This window comes from Babylonia areolata, chromosome 23 (genome assembly GCF_041734735.1).
Source record: "Babylonia areolata isolate BAREFJ2019XMU chromosome 23, ASM4173473v1, whole genome shotgun sequence".
Taxonomy (NCBI): domain Eukaryota; kingdom Metazoa; phylum Mollusca; class Gastropoda; order Neogastropoda; family Buccinidae; genus Babylonia; species Babylonia areolata.
The window spans coordinates 42,854,020-42,870,696 of NC_134898.1; the positions used below are offsets into that span (position 1 = coordinate 42,854,020).

The 16,677-nt window shown below is 39.5% G+C and overlaps 1 protein-coding gene across 7 annotated transcripts in view; it reads left to right on the forward strand.

The window, feature by feature from the left end:
- Window positions 1–16,259, forward strand: part of LOC143298345 (palmitoyltransferase ZDHHC18-B-like) — an 84,413-nt gene extending 68,154 nt beyond the window's left edge. For 4 of the 7 annotated variants that reach the window (XM_076611218.1, XM_076611219.1, XM_076611221.1 and 1 more), the window contains one exon: window positions 14,269–16,259. In XM_076611218.1, the coding sequence (XP_076467333.1) occupies window positions 14,269–14,426 (158 nt within the window). In that variant the 3' untranslated portion in view covers window positions 14,427–16,259. Of the gene's footprint in view, window positions 1–6,131; window positions 6,214–14,268 lie in introns of all 7 variants that reach the window. The other 3 variants (XM_076611222.1, XM_076611223.1, XM_076611224.1) reach the window with 1 other exon arrangement.
- Window positions 16,260–16,677: the final 418 nt, after the last annotated feature.

Here is a 16,677-nt window from a genome sequence, read left to right on the forward strand (position 1 = left end):
AAAATACTACCAACAAATTATGAATCTATCAAAACTCACTATGACAGTTTCAAAGTAAAATTAGAAGAAACTAAGCACTATTGACAGTATCGTCAGCTTTTTTTCTTGAAAGTATGACTGCACCAAAGTAAAATAAGAAACTAAGCACATTTGACAATACTGTCAGCTTATTTTTTTCTTGAAAGTATGACTGCACCAAAGTGAAATAAGAAACTAAGCACATTTGACAATCTTGTCAGCTTTTTTTCTTGAAAGTATGACCGCTTCAAAGTAAATAAGACACAAAGCACATTTGAAAATATAGTCAGCTTTTTTTTTTCTTCTTGAAAGTTTGACTGCATCAAAGTGAAATAAGAAACAGCACATTTGTCAAATCTAAAGTGCCAGCTTTATTTTTATATGTATATTTTTTTTTTTAAGACTATGACTGCATCAAAGTGAAATAAGAAACTAAGCACATTTGTCAATCTCAATTGTCAACTTTTTTTTCTTGAAACTATGACTGCATCAAAGTGAAATAAGAAACTAAGCACATTTTTTTCAAATCTTAAGTGTCAGCTTTTTTCTTGAAACTATGACTGCATTAAACTAAAGTGACATGAGAAAACTAAGCACATTTGTCAAATGTTAAGTGTCGGTTTTTCTTTCTCGAAACTATCACTGCCTCAAAGTGAAATAAGAAACAAAGCACATTTGTCAAATCTTAAATGTCAGCTTTTGTTCTTGAAAGTATGACTGCATTAACTAAAGTGAAATAAGAAACTAAGCACATTTGTCAAATCCTGTCGGCATTTTTCTTGAAACTATGACTGCATCAAAGTGAAAAGAAACTAAGCACATTTGTCCGTCTTTTTTTTTTCTTTCTTTTCTTTGTTTTTACCATGCCATCTTGTGATGGCCAAAATGTTTTTGACAAGAAACTATATTTTGTAAACCACTGCTAGAAAAGATAATTCTAAACTAACGGAAATTAAGTATGATTACACAAACATTAAATGGTTTGTGGAATTTTTCTTCGCTTTTCACTGTTTCATTCACATTTATGGAGGAAAAAAAAAAGTGATGTCACAGCTTTTCTCAGTATTATCCTTTATTCGATACGTCTTTCTTTTTGATAATGTTCTTTTAGAAGTAAATTAATTCATTCGATTCAAGTGACACTACATGGTCTCTTGCTATTTTTTGTTCAGTGTAAATTATAGTAAGAACAGGAATTAGGAAAGCAGTTGTCGGTTTGTTTTTTTATAAGGTGTATTTTTGGATGAAACGATGAAGTTTGCAGAATGGTAAAGTTGCTTATCTGCCAATATCAGTGTCCATGAAGATCTGAGTTCAAATCCTGATCTCACCCTTTCTCCCAAGTTTGACTTGAAAATCAAACTGATTGTCTGGTCATTCGCACGAAACAAACTGAGGTCCTTGCGTACTGAAAAAGAACCAGTAGCATGGTAAGTGTTGTCCTCTGGCAAATATTTGTTGAAGAAATCCACTCTCTGATAGGTACACAGATACATAGGCATGCATTGACTAGAACTTTGGCTTATGCTGCTGGTCAGGCCTCTGCCTTGCAGATAGATTTGGTGTAGCATATATGATTTGTCTGAGGGCAGTGAGGCCTCCTTCTTGAGAAACTGAAACAGAGGGTATATTTTTGGATGAAATAGTGCAGTGAGGGGAAGAAACGGTGCTGACTTAACAAGATCTTCTCACTAATCTCAGACTTCAGCTTGTTTTTAGATAAGCTTGTTATATATTGATGTTCACTGTACATCACATGAAATCTGAAGGCTGGCTGGACAGTTGGCCATTCTTTGTGGCAGTCTCTGTGTGTGTGTGTGTGTGTGTGAATGTGCAACTGAAGCACTCTACCATATTTTTGCCTTCAAAGGGGCTTAGGCCTACATGTATAAACCACTCTCTCTCTCTCTCTCTCTCTCTCTCTGAACCCTGTATTTGATCACTGCTTTGGAGTCAAGATTCATTTATTTAAAGCAGTTTTCCACATTTTTGCATTTTCATAAACTGCAAGCAAAGGGAACTAATGTTTACTGTATGTCTGGCTGTGTCCACATGTGTCAGTTTGGAGGGAAAACTGATTAAATTTCAGTGTGCTGAATGGGTCTCTTGCCTTGCCTTATCAGCATAGCAAAACACCAGACCACTGGTATTGGTCAGTCTTTCTTTGTCACTGAGGTTTCAAGCTACTTCTATACCAATCTGGACTGAGTGACTGCACATGTGTCAATGGCCTCACAGGCTCAAACACATTGTTCTAAAAAAAAGACAAGAAATTAGTGTTTTCAGTTTGCAGGATCAAAGGGAAGGCTTTGACTTTGAAGGGGATGGAGAAAGGAGAGTTATTTTAGTCCATCAGAAGTAAACCATTCTCTCTCTCTCTGTCTCTCTCTGTGACCCTTTGTGCCTCCAAAAGCACAACTATTCAGTCATAGAACCCTGCATTTGATGACTGCTTTGGAGTCCAGATTAATTTATTTAAAGCAGTTTTCCACATTCTTGCATTTTCATAAACTGCAAGCAAAGGGAACTAACTTTTACAGTATTTCTGGCTGTGTCAGTTTAGAGGAAAAACTGATTGATTTCAGTGTGTTTTATGGGGGGTTCCCCCCTTACCCACCACCCACCCCGCCCCCTGCATCAATATGACATGGGAAGCCTGCCAAAGCTGTAAACTCCCTGGGGTTGAAACTGAAAGGGTCAAGCGAGATTGAAATGTACGACAGTGACAGCTATGGGAATACTTGGGCCAGCAGAGGGCTTGATGGGGAAGTGGTGATTGTGAACAGACTGCTGGGTAAGATACACCAGGCAGCATGGTTGTTGATAAACTTGCCCAAGCCAGCTGTTTATACAATAGAGATATCTGTTTTAAATGATTTCTTTGTTTCTTTCAGCCAGTTGGTACCTTGATTTTTAGAGGTTTCTAGAAATAGTGTAATTTTGTTAATGTTTTCTGACATTTCTAAAATCTCCTATACCAAACCCATACCGAACATTCTTGTGTTAGAAGTGAATTGTCTGTCCCAAAGTGTATGTGTGTGTGTGTGTGTGTGTGTGTGTGTGAGAGAGAGAGAGAGAGAGAGAGAGAGGTATCTATTTAGAATTTATGTGTATTATTAGATACGCACTGAAAAATTTGCATCACAAAATGTGCACTGAGGAATTTGCACCACAAAATCTACACTCAGAGTCAAGCATAAGGGCAAACTGCCATTTGTAATGTATTTTGCATCGTTTGATTAAATTCTAGAATAAGTTCTGACCAGGAAATAGATAATACAACCCAATACAAACACAAACAGAGAAGAAAAAAAACCCCACAGAATTGCTTACTTTTCATTCCTGGTGGAGTGTGCGTAGGCCAGAGGCTGTTGCTTGCACATCAGTGTTCAGTAATACAGTTTGTGATGTAATTCATCCCAAATTTGATTGCTACTCTGTTGATTCCATCATTTCAACAGATAATTTAATTTGATGGGGACCAGACATAACCATCCTAATACATGCATAGTGTTTGTAAAGTTTATTGTGCAAAACTCAGGGTTTAATATACTGGAAGTTAGGATATCAGAAATCATTTGGTTATAAATGATACTATTCATCATTTTGTTAAATGCTTTCAGTGGCCTCCGATGCATTGTTTACTGACTGAATGCCCCTGATTTTGGCAAAATAATGTGTTGGGCTTCTTTCCTTCCTTACAAACGCATTGACGGAAACTACAGAGTTATTCATCGATGTAATGTTTTTTCACAAGGAGTGATACAAGATGAAAATACAGAGACTTGACAGCAAGTGCCAGGGGAGTGATAGGGGCAGATATCTGGGGAAGGGGAAAGAATGAGGGGAAAGAAAATAGGAGGGAGTTGTAAGCCTTACAAAGACAGAAACTAGGGACCATCTGAATTTTCTGTGAGGGAGAGAGCCAATATGTTTGTCTGATTTGACTACAGTTGTACTGATGTCCTGCACTGATGTCTTCCAAACACATAAGCACTAGCTCACCATTGTGGAGAAGTGCTTACTATAAATATATATATATAATAAAAACAATAATGATAATAGTTATAATTAGTATTTCTATAGCGCTAAATCTTGTGTAGAGACAAATCAAAGCGCTTTCACACCAATCAGTCCCACACTTGAGTGTCATACACTTCACAGATGCATCCCAAAAAGTGTTTGTCAAATTTCCTGACCAAATCTGCTAGTGTCTGAATCTCTCAGGCCTGGTTGACACTGGGATATAGTATGAAATGAAGAGCAGAGTGCAGTCTTGTCAGGGCTGCCCCAAACTTTGATGGACCCCCATAGCAGCAGCAGCAGCATCTTTATCACCATTTTATCATCAGATACAGGAAAACAACTGACCCTGATATATGTAGCCTTTCATGCCCTGAGCTTCACAATGAATTCATTTTTAAATCACCCTTCGCTCCCCCATGCTTGTGGTGAGGTCCTGTCAAAAGTCTTCAGTGTCTGCAGAATTATGGGGGACTGTGGTTGGAGGGCATTGTGATTGTCTGCACTCCAATGGGGGAAGGGTTTGGGGAGGTGGGGACACACACTCTGTCTGGTTCCTTCACTAAGCAATTGTTGTTGTTGGAGGGGAGCGCCTTGTGAAGTGGTGTCGTGAGAATGTTAAATCGGAACAGGCACTGCTGCCAACACCAACAGAGTGACCTTGCAGCAGTGCAGTCTCCTGCACTGTTTGCCCTCATAGCGACCTGGTAGCATTGGTAGCTTCTTGTGGACTGCTGGTGCTGGGGCTGCAGCAGATGAACCCAGGTGTGACTTGTGTACTGGGGACTCAGGACAGGTGGCATGAGGGTAATGCCACTCAAAAGGTCTTGATGCAGCTAACACACACATATACAGACACACAGTGCACGCACACACACACACACACACACACACACACACACACACACACACACACACACACACACACACACATATGCCTCCCCCTGAATGAGGCACATCACTGCTTTGAAGTGTTTCCTCCAAGAACTAGTTTGGGTGAATGATTGATGGAAAGTTTCTGCAAGGCAAATCAATACAACCTCGAATTCCTTGAGAGAAATCAGTCAGAAATCTGTTTTTAGATATATATGCTAATGTAATTTTTTCTTAATCAGTTAATGATAAAACTGTTCATTTTGTACTTGGTAATTGTGGTAACATTCCATAGCCATCAATCTGGAAAAAAAAGAAAGAAAAAAAAACACAATAAAACACCACCACCACCTCCTTGGACAGCTGATTCCTGAAAATGTTGGTTGTGTTGTTTTCTAAATCATAGTTTGGTTTTGCATTATAAACAGTAAGCAGCTGCAAAAGGTAAGCTATACTTACCAACAACTAACCTCATTGTAGATATTAAGGACCTGAAATGAGCGCTTCATTTAACACCCAGAGATAGTTGTGACATTTTGATAAATATAATGATTTTAAAAATATTATTTAAGGTATTGTAGTATTCAACAGCCATACTATTGGTTATGTTGTCTTTAAAGAATATTATCATTCATAACAACTACCATAGAAAGTAAAGTGTTCAACTTTTTCAACAAGACATTGCGAACATTGTCTCTCATTCTAGATGACAGCCAAAGAAAATAAACTGTTCAGCTGTTTTCCCAAAACATTGGTAATATTGTTAAAAGTAAATGGTAATTTGTATTATTCTCAGCAACAGCGAAAGAAAATAAATAGTTCATTTGTTTCCCCCAGGACATTGATAGCATTGCATTATTCATTGAAGAAGAAAAAAGGTGTTGTTCTTAGCAGCAGCCAAAGAAAATAAACAATTTTCATCAACAGCCGAAGAAAATAAACTATTCTCAGCAAAAGACAAAGGAAAAAAAGCTGTTGAGCTGTTTCATCAAGCCATTGGTAACTTTAGTCGATAATTCTTGGAGACAGCCAAAGAAAATAAAGTTGTCAGCAACTTTCCCCAAGCCCTCAGTAATGCCTGTCATTCTAGGTGACAGCCAAAGAAAATAAACCTTTTTCCCCAGGCCATTGGTAGTGTTGTCTTCCATTCTAGGCAACAGCCAGAGAAAAATAAACCGTTTTCCTATAGCTATTGGTAACGTTGTCTATCATTCTAGGCGACAGCCAAACCGCCTTGGTGGCAGGCAACTGACAGGCTTCTTCTAAGCCTGGGTCGCCCCGCCCCCTCTCCCTGAGAAGGTGAGCACCTCTGTCTCTGTGCCTGCCTGCCTGCCTGCCTGTGTGGGTGTGTGCTGACAGCAGTTGTTTTCTTCTTCGCTCATGCTGGCTCTGGTATCTGTGCTGCACTTGTGTTGATCCATAACCGTGGTGGCCATGTGTCTCACGCTGTTCCCCCCCCCACCCCCACCCCCTCTCTCTCTCTCAGTCCTACATAGGGCCATGTAATCTTGCTTGATATATACCTGTGGGGATGTCTTGTTCTCATGTCTGTTCTGTCCTCCACCTAAATTAGTGTAACACACTGTCTCTCTTTGGGCATTTCCTGCCACCCACTTTTCCCACCTCCTCCAAACATTTGTATTGTTGTTGTTTATGTTGAGAGGTTTTGGTTTTGCTCCTTTTTTTTTCTTTTTCTTTTTTCTTTTTATTATTATTATTATTATTTATTAATTTATATGGTGGGTATTTCTACTTTCTTTTTTTTTGTGGTGGTTTCTGGCATAATTTTTAAGTTGTGGTGTATTTCTCCAGTGAATTTTTTTTTTTTAAAGAAAGAAAGAAAGGTAAAAGTTTTTACCTGTTTGAAATGCAGTAGTTTCATGGTTATGAGATGAAAAATCAAGTGTGTTGGTGGGGGGTTTGGGTGAGGGTTTCTTTTGCTGTGGTTTGAAGTGATCTGGTGTGGCACTTTTACTGTTTTGATACGAGTATATGCAAACTTCCTCCGTTCTGTAAGACTGAACATGTCTTATTTTCATGTAGTGTTGTTTATAAATGGTTTCAGAACGATATGGTAAGAGTAAATGTGTAGTTGTTTTTTTGTTGTTATTTCCATTGTTTAAACAATGTATAATACTAAAAGAGGATAAGAGAATGGCTATTGATGTTCACATGATTATGTTATTCTAGCTCGTGTTAACTTTGTATAATCTTATGAAGGAAGGTTTACTTTCTCATGTATGTGAGTATGCCTATATATGTACATCATGAACATGTACATTTTGTTCCTCATAGTATTTGTTAATGGGAAAAAAATGTTTTGTATGACACAAATTTAATACCCACCTGGCTGTGACATGATCTTCAGGCCAGAGAGAGAGGGATATACGGCAAAGTGTCTTGCTAAATTTGTTGTTTGTTTTTTTTAAATTTTTTTATAAATCATATTTGATTTTGTTTTTAATGAATAAGAGAATATCCAGAAACATGTAGAAGCAAGCACACTTGTACATGTATGTATACAAGTGAATGTTGGAACTGCGGTCAATGCATGCAGAAAATGAGGAATCAAACTGGGCTTTTGTCCAGTCCAAAGTCATTGATGTAATGCATTTCTACTAAAGGTATCTTGTGTGGAGCCTTTCGGTCTCTTTTTCTTGCTCTCTCTCTCTCTCTCTCTCTCTCTCTCTCTCTCTCTCTGTATTCGTCTCTCTCTGTCTGTCTCTCTCTCTGTCTCTGCCTCTTTCCCTCCTACACATATACACACATGCACGTGGGTAAGATTGTTAGACAGTTCTTTGGACAATTCTGGTTCAGTGTCCATGGCTTTTCTTTTTTAATGATATATACATATATATATATATATATATATATATATACAATACATATAGATAGAAATAGAAATGTAATAAAAGGGTTTGACAAATCAGATTTTTTTTTTTTTTTTAATGCTGTTAAGGTTCAGGATTTTTTAAATTTTTGAATCGGTATCAGTTTGATGTTGATGTTGATGTTGCATTCTGCCGTTCAGGCTTTGCACTGGATGTGCATGAGCATGACGATTATATTTATATCAGGTGTTCACAGTGGTGAAGCGGAAAACGGGTCTCACTGCATGACGATGATAAAAGATGCAAAAGAATGCTGTACTGTTTGAGATGTGTTTACAAAGCAAATGGCAGCAACAACAAAAAAGCCACCCCCACCCCCGCAATAAAAACAACAAGAAAAAAGAGAGAGAGAGAAAAAGTACTCACACATATAAAAAACATTACGGTGCATAATATATATTTGCAAACCTACTGTATGGTAATAAACAAATTTGAGCCATGGTGTCATTTTCTTGAACAGGAGAGAGAAGAGGGGAGATAAAAGTCTTGTGTTGGTATTATTTTAAAGAAACCAATATATATATACGGGGGGGAGGGGGGGGGGGATGATACTTTTTTCTTTTCTTTTTTTTTCTTTTTTTTTTTAAAGAAAGATCATCCAGGAAATTCACAGCTTCAGAAACTTTCAGGGCATGGAGATGATGAACATTTTGTAAGCATTGATTTCCCAAGTTTCACATGGAGAAATCTGGTGTGACTAGATGTGTGTCTATAGCATTAGAAGAAGGGGGGTGGGGGGATTGGGGGGGGGGGGGGGTATAAGCTATCAGGGTTGTTGATATGAGTGAATGTACTTAATGTTTTCATCTTGGGGGATGTCGGGTACATACTGCAGTATTCTGTTATCAAACAATATATTTGCAGTAAACTTTCTTGTGGCCACTTTTTGGAACATCAGTGCTGGACAGTTCACTTTTATGTTGCTCTCTTGCTGCTTCTGCTTTTGGTCTTTTTTTTTTCTTCCCTTCTATTCTTTTTTCTTTTTTTTTTTTTTTTTGTTTTTTATATATATCCACATAGTTTCAGCTTTCAGCCATTTTTATTGATTAAAAAAAAATATATATATATATTATTAGTTTGTATCTGGCTTTTTTTTTTGCTTTTTTTTTATAATCCAGATAGGCTGTTTTGTACTCAGGAGATGTTTTCTTTATGCCTGTTTCTGTCCTAGTTTATGTGTGGATTAAGTAGTGCTTGATGGTTTGTATTATAATAAATTTTTCTTGTGTTCTCTGAATGTGAGAAACTGCGTTGGAATGGTGAAAGACAGGAGCTAGTGTGATGGGGTTCAGAGTGACAGTGATAAAAGTTTACATTTAATGATAATAAGAATAATGATAATTATGATGATAATAGTAATGTGAGACATGTACTAATATGGTGCAAGCTCCCCATATAAAGGGCTGTAACTGCTTCACATGAAACGATACATATACTGTAGTGCATTGTACCACACAGCAGCAAATGAGGATGCAGAACATAGAGGACAGTAGAGGAAAACAAAATCATTTCTGTTCCAAGGACAGACCATTTTGGGGAGGTTGATTGTTAGCACATATTGCGATCCCATCAAACATTGCATGGTTTTTGTCTTGTCTCAAAAGGCCATATATAGCCTTCACTGTCATCTGGGCTTTAAAAGAAATAGTGTTACTTGCACATTTGAATGGCGGCTGTAATGTTTTCCCATTCTTGTGAAGCATGCTGTGCATGTGGTGAATGGAGAATGAGCATTCAGTGGTCAGCACTCTATAGCTCTGTTCTCTGCTTCAGGAAATTGGGTCAGACCAAGTGTTGCAGTTGTTTTTTGCTCTTTGTGTGTGAAGTAGTGTATCTGTGAGTTTGTTGAGAACTCTGAATATTCAGACGAGAAACATTGGCATGGTCTTATGCAGAGATCATTGTGCAAACGTTGTTTATTTTATGTAGTGTTTGTTAAGCAACATTTCTGTGAGTTTTTACGGAACTCTGAGGATACGGGTAAGAAACTTTGTTGAACAAACATTGTTAGATATGGTTTGCTTTTTTCCCTTCTTTCTTTATTCAGAATCAAGGCAGACATTGCCTAATTCTCATAAGCAGGATCAGAAGAGCATCAAACTCGCACCCTTATAGCATCAAAATGAATAATTAGATAGTGGACAAAATGTGAGTGCAGTTGAATAACTCCTGAAAGCAACTTTACAGAGAAGGTTGAAAGAGTAAAAAAAAAAAAAAAAAAAAAAAAAGGAACAAGGATAGGATGAGAGGGAAACAAGACTGACTGATTTATACATATGCTTACTTTGTGCCTGTCCTCGATCAGAGACCAAGCTCTATGCACTGTACAAACAAGGCGTCATTTGCCCAACAGGCTGCCTAGCTGGCTAGAGCCGACTGACAGCTGCCTGTAGGCGCTTATCATTCGTTTCCTGTCTCATTCGGTCAGGCTTCAGTTACACACACACACACACTTATTTGAGTCTCACTCCCTAAGGGTAGTGAAGCCACAGAATGGGGTTTAAACGACCTATTGTCTTACACCCTGAAGACTGAAGTTGTTCAGGGTTTGGATCCTGGTTCAGTGAAGGTGGTTATCTTGGTCGAGGGGGTGAGTCCTGGTTGTTTGTCTTGGTGGGAAGTCCATCTGGCGTCCCCAGGGAGAGGTGATGCCTCTCCCCATAGCATATGATCAAGAGATACGAACTACAATTGAAAAATAACAGTGTGTTCTCAACACATATCAGAGCTAACTCACAAATCCAAAGATTCAGCAAAAATGAAGGGTGGTTTAAGTATTCAGTAGGTAAGGAAATTAGGTTGAGATGGGATACACACACACACACACACACACACACGCACACATATATACATGTATATGTCTTGCTTTCTTACAGGTTACCTGTAAATTTTGAAGCAGAAAAAAAGGGGGCAAGTGGGGGGGGGGGGGGGGTATAACCGTATATGTATGTATTTATGTATAATAGTTGGTCATGTCCAAACCAACGCCATCAGGACAGCAGAGGAAGCAACTGCTGTCCCAACTATATGGGCAAGACTTTATTTGATTTCCGTGGAGAGTGTCTTGTCCAAGTTACATCCCCACTTTCTCGCCCAAGAGGGTTTTAGGACAGTCGGTGTTGGGATGGTTCCCAAAGGCCATTTAGCCCCCAAGGCTGCAGCACTAAGAGCCAGTGCAATCTTGACTCCTAGTTTGAGAGTCACAGTCCCTCACAAAAGACTGAGCCTAAAATGACTTACTCTGCAGTGGGGAAACCATTGAATTTGATCACACAGTGACAGTTTTAAACAATTCCCATAACTACCTCTTTCTCTCTGTCTCTCTCTTTTCTTTCTTTTTTTCTTCTTCTGATCCTCTTCCTCCTTTCCCATTTCTCCCTTTTCCTTTCTTCCTTTTTTCTGTTTGCTTTGTTTTCTGTTTTCTGCAGTAATAATGATTTTTGCTTTATTCTAAGCAGCATGATGGTATTTGATTGAAAATGACCATTTTTGTGATTTGCATGCATTTGATCTTTTTGCCTTTTTTTGTTTTGTTTTGAGTGTCTTTGTTTTTTGTGTGTACGTATTCTAAGTTTGCATGTGTTACTGTGATCATTCCTGTTTTATCTAAAGTTTTCTTTTTATATGATTGTGGTTTAGCTGTATCCAAGTGTACATGAGTTGCTCAATGCTGATAATGTTTGTTTTGATCTTTCATTTTGTTGGACTTTAGAATGTTTTTTTTTATTTTATATTTTGATTATGTCCTGTATATCCTGTATTTTCCTCGGTACATTCTAAAGCTATATTGTATGGAGCCATTCAGTCTCTTCCTCTTGCTCTGACTGTCTCTCCAGTCAGATCCCTACCACTCTGTCTTCCTCTCTCTCTCTCTTCTCTCTTCCTGTACCCCCTCTCTCTTCCCCCCCCCTCTCTCTCTCTTCTCTCTTCCTGTACCCCCTCTCTCTTCCCCCTCCCCTCTCTCTCTCTTCTCTCTGCCTCGTACCCCCTCTCTCTTCCCCTTCCCCCCTCTCTCTCTCCCTTCTCTCTTCCTCTTCGTACCCCCTCTCTCTTCCCCCCCCCCCCCTCTCTCTCTCTTCTCTCTTCTGCCCCTCTTCTTTTTTGTACCCCCTCTCTCTTCCCCCTCCCTCTCTCTCTCTCTCTCTTCCTCTTCCTGTACCCCCTCTCTCTTCCCCCCCCGCCCCCCTCCTCTCCCCTTCTTCTCTCTTCTGTACCCCCTCTCTCCTTTTTTCTTTTTATTCACCACCACCCCACTTCTTATACTTGCTTCTCAGTCCTGTAATTACCAGCTGTACCGTTATGTTTTTTATTCTATTTGGTCATGTACCACCCCCATCACTCAGCCTCTGTCCCAACTAATCACTTTATTTTTCTGGGTCTTCCAAGTACCCCCTTTCTTCGCCCAGGTTTAGACTCTGTTTGTTCCCTTAGCCCCCCTGCACTAAACCCACTACTCCTTTTGAATCCTCCCTCCAAAGACCTCTCTAATCTTTCTCTGCTGACTTGAACTGTATCACCATACTTCTTCACTCCCATCCTCTTCTCTCTTCTCTCTCTTCTTTCTTTTTTCCTTCTTCTGTCCCCCCCTTCTCCTCTTTCTCTTTTCCTTTCTTCCTCTTTTTCTGTTGCTTTGTTTCCCGTTTCTCGTACTATATTTTTCTTATCCTTGGTATTCTCCCTTTTGATTTCTCTTTGATCTTTTCGCCTTTTTGTTTCTTTTTGAGTCTCTTTGTTTTTTTGTACCGTACTCTTGCATGGTACTCTTCCTTTATCTTTTCTTATTATCTGCTTTTCTGTATCCTGTACGGCCCTCATCATATGTTTTTTTCGATCCTTTCATTTCTTGCTTTGTTTTTTTTTTTTTCTATTATTTTTTAGTCCTTTCCTGTCTTTCCTCCATCCTCTGTTCTGTCTTCGTCTCTTCCTTTGCTCTGACTCTCTCCCACCCCCCCACCTCTCTCTCTCTCTCTCTCTCTCCTGTACCCCCTCTCTCTTCCCCCTCCCCTCTCTCTCTCTTCTCTCTTCCTGTACCCCCTCTCTCTTCCCCCCCCCGCCCCCTCTCTCTCTCTCTTCTCTCTTCCTGTACCCCCTCTCTCTTCCCCCCCCCGCCCCCTCTCTCTCTCTCTCTCTCTCTTCCTGTACCCCCTCTCTCTTCCCCCCCCGCCCCCCCTCTCTCTCTCTTCTCTCTTCATGTACCCCCTCTCTCCCCCCCCTCTCTCTCTCTTCTCTCTTCCTGTACCCCCCCTCTCTCTTCCCCCCCCCGCCCCCTCTCTCTCTCTCTTCTCTCTTCCTGTACCCCCTCTCTCTTCCCCCTCCCCTCTCTCTCTCTTCTCTCTTCCTGTACCCCCTCTCTCTTCCCCCCCCCCCCCCCCCCCTCTCTCTCTTCTCTCTTCCTGTACCCCCTCTCTCTTCCCCCCCCCTCTCTCTCTCTCTCTAAAAAGCCTATAAGAGAAATCAGTTTGAGATGTGGTTTTTGTGTTAGTGTCCCTTTTGTGTGAGGTGTTAGTGTATGGATTTAGTGCATACACATTTATGAATGATAGATAAAAAGAAATATGATTACTAAAATTAAAGAATAGCTTTTGAATGACACTGTCTTATTGGATTGCTTGATTTTTTGTTTGTTTTGTTTTTGGTGTTGCTTTTTTTTAACTCCATGTGTTTAAGTCAGTAGTTCTCCATAGTGTTTTCTGTGTCAGTATTTGTCCAAGGAAACAAAAAACAAAAAAATAAAAACAAAAAGCGTTATTTGCTTGTTGTTTACCAGTCATCTAGAATGAATTAAACTAATTTTTTTCCCACCAGGAGGACACTGTTTCAGATTCATCCACCATTAACAAAAGTAGCTTTTACAGCAGTTGACATTGCATTGGTTAGACCTGTGTGTGAGTGTGTGTGTGTGTTTGTGTGTATGTGTGTGTATCAGTTGTTTTGTGTGTTTGTGCTGGGTTTTTTTTTCTTTTTTTTTTTTTTTTTTTAATAGAAGAAACCAGAGTAGGTCTCCAGTGAAAACAGGACATAGTTACAAGGGCCAAACTGAATCAAATTGTTAGGTATATATAGAGCAGAATGAATATACACAGGCCATTATTAGAGTGGAGAAAGAATGAGATGGTAGGCTGTGTCGCCATTATTTAACCTTTTCATGGGGCAGGTAAGGTGGATTAAGAATACAGGTAAGGATAGATAAACTGCATCTACTTGAATAAACCTGTGTATTTGTCTAGATACACACACAAACACAGCCCTGCTCGCCCCCCCCCCCCCCCCCACACACACACACATAGTACATACACAAAAATACACAAGAAAAACAAACACACCCACACACAAGAACACATCACAGACGCAAGCACACTCACACACACACAAACACACACACACACACACACACACACACACACACGCACACAGAGTCAGTACTGTTCACCTGGACCCTCCCTGTGTGTCTTGCCTGTTTCAGGGCGGAACAACAACCATGCGGGTATCCACGCTGCCAACCCCGGCTCTGTGTACCCGCAGCCTTACCGGCACTCAGATTATCTCTCGGGCACCTCCGTGCTGCCCTCTATCAAAGGGAACAAATCTACCATGTCCAGAGGCTGCAGCACAGACTTCTAGGGCTCTCTTTTGGCAGGTCAGATCGTCGCTGTGTGGTCGGCAGTGGCAATTCCAGGCATCGGATCACATGTTTGTGTAGCCAGAGACTTTGTTAGTGACTGGACCGCAGGACCAGAGAGGAGGATGAAAAGCAGTTCCATGTCCATTTTCATTGGTCATTGTTGTCAGGTTTCAATTTTTTTGTATTGAATAAGCAGGTTGTCACACCGGGAAATCAGGTATAGTGATATTCGTTTTGGGGAGAGTTGTACCGTTGATGCAGAGCAAGTGATTCGATTTCCATGTCAGGATTTCTCGGTTGTTTATTGTTGGGTTTTTTTATGTGAATATTGTCTAAACCTGTCATCGTTTTTTCTTCTCCCACCATGTTCTCCTCGTTTCGCAAGCCGTTGCTGTTTGTGCATGTTTTGACACAAAAGACTATATTTTAATGACAATTTTTATAACATTTTTTTAAGTATTGTTCTCTGTGTGTATGTACCTGTTCTGGATTTCTGACATTTAAAATGCAGGAACAGCAGAAAAGTTGTTCTTTTGATTACATTTGATAATAGTAGAGTAGCATGAATATCATTTCTCTCTTTATTTAAAAAAACAAAACAACAACAATTGATCTTCTTGCATGTGAGATTCTGAACACTGTATCAAAGCTTTTGTCAAAGAGCACCAGGTTACTGAAATGATTTTATGAGACTGTCACTATCATGCCAAAGCACATTGTTTTGTGTCACCCAGTTACCAGCTAATAGTTTTGACTCGGTGCAATTTCTTTTTTCACAGTATGCATTGTTAGTGTTGAACAGTTCAGCTTGTGAGTCACATCATACTTGTAGGCTTTCTTCCCTTAGACAGTTGCTGGACCATTTGTGAATTATGTGATGGAATTTCTATTGGTCTGCTACAGTCACTGCTTTTGCTCACAGCTTTTTGCTGCAAGTCTACCATCTTTAGATTTCATAAAACAGTTGTTCTTCTGCCAGACAGACATTGTGTGAAGCCTGATGTAAATTAGAACACCAGATGAAATCACGTAATGTTGTAGATTTGTCATAACATACAGAGTGACAGATGTGTGAAATTGGATGTGATTAAAAGCCCAGAATAGAATCACAGCTGTGTGAAGCTTATAATGAAGCACCAGTCACAGTATATGAAAAAAAAAAGCCTTAGATCCTTCAGTCACAGAAAAAAAAAAACTTTTGTGTGTGAAGCTTGAAATTAATAAAGTACCCAAAGGATTTGCAGCTGTATATCTCTTAGATCATTTATATGTGAACCATGCTTTATGGAAATCATTGATAGACCTCATACCAGTGACAGAATGCAAAAATCTAAGATCTCTCATTCAGACAGCATATAGAACATGCTCAGGTACAGGAATTCTCCTCAGACCCGCTGATATTAGGGGGACTAGAAACCATTTTAAAAGACAATAATTTCAGTGATGGATGGTGCAAGAATGGTGTTCAAATGTTTTCTGACATATTTACACTTGCTGTCCATGTATTTGTATTCACTACAGCTGCTATGTTGCCATGTATAGTTTCACATGACAGTTTTCCATGGTGAGAATTATACACTTTGAAGTTAATGTTGATGAGAATGGATACAGAACCAGTGAACTTGGAGTGGTTTATGCAAAAACAATACAAAAGTCAAAGGTTGTGAAAAAGCAAAAAAATTTCTTTCCCTCCCATTTTTCCCTTAAACCACTGATGAAACCATTGACCCTGTCATAACATGCGGTTTCTCTTTGGAAATGAAACAGTAGTACATTTCACTGAATACTGCTTGTAAATTGAAGGTGTATTTTTCATCAAACGATGCATGTGTGTATGTGTGTGCTTTGGGGAGCACACAAGTAAAAGGACCAGCAAAGTATGTCTTGGGCCTCATTTGCACCAGGATATGAAAGGAAGAATAAGAAATATAGCTTGTGTCACACATCTGAAGATCCAAATGGACTTCCATTGTGTGATTGGTCCTATCCACACCTGTGTGAAATAAGATCAGGCTCAAATTCTGTAATTTTTCATGCTCTTCTTTCAGGGCAACCTCAGCTTTGAATTCCTCTTCTTTCGTGGCATCAGTGGGTGAACTGAATGCCAAAGATTCAGTGCCAGCAGATTAATGTTCATGGGGGTAGGGATTTGAGGGCTGTAGTGATGATCACCGCTTCAAAAAACAGACTGTTTTTAATGTGGTAGAGGTGGTTTCTGTCTTTGGGGTTCTCAGTAAGTGGTGTCTGCAT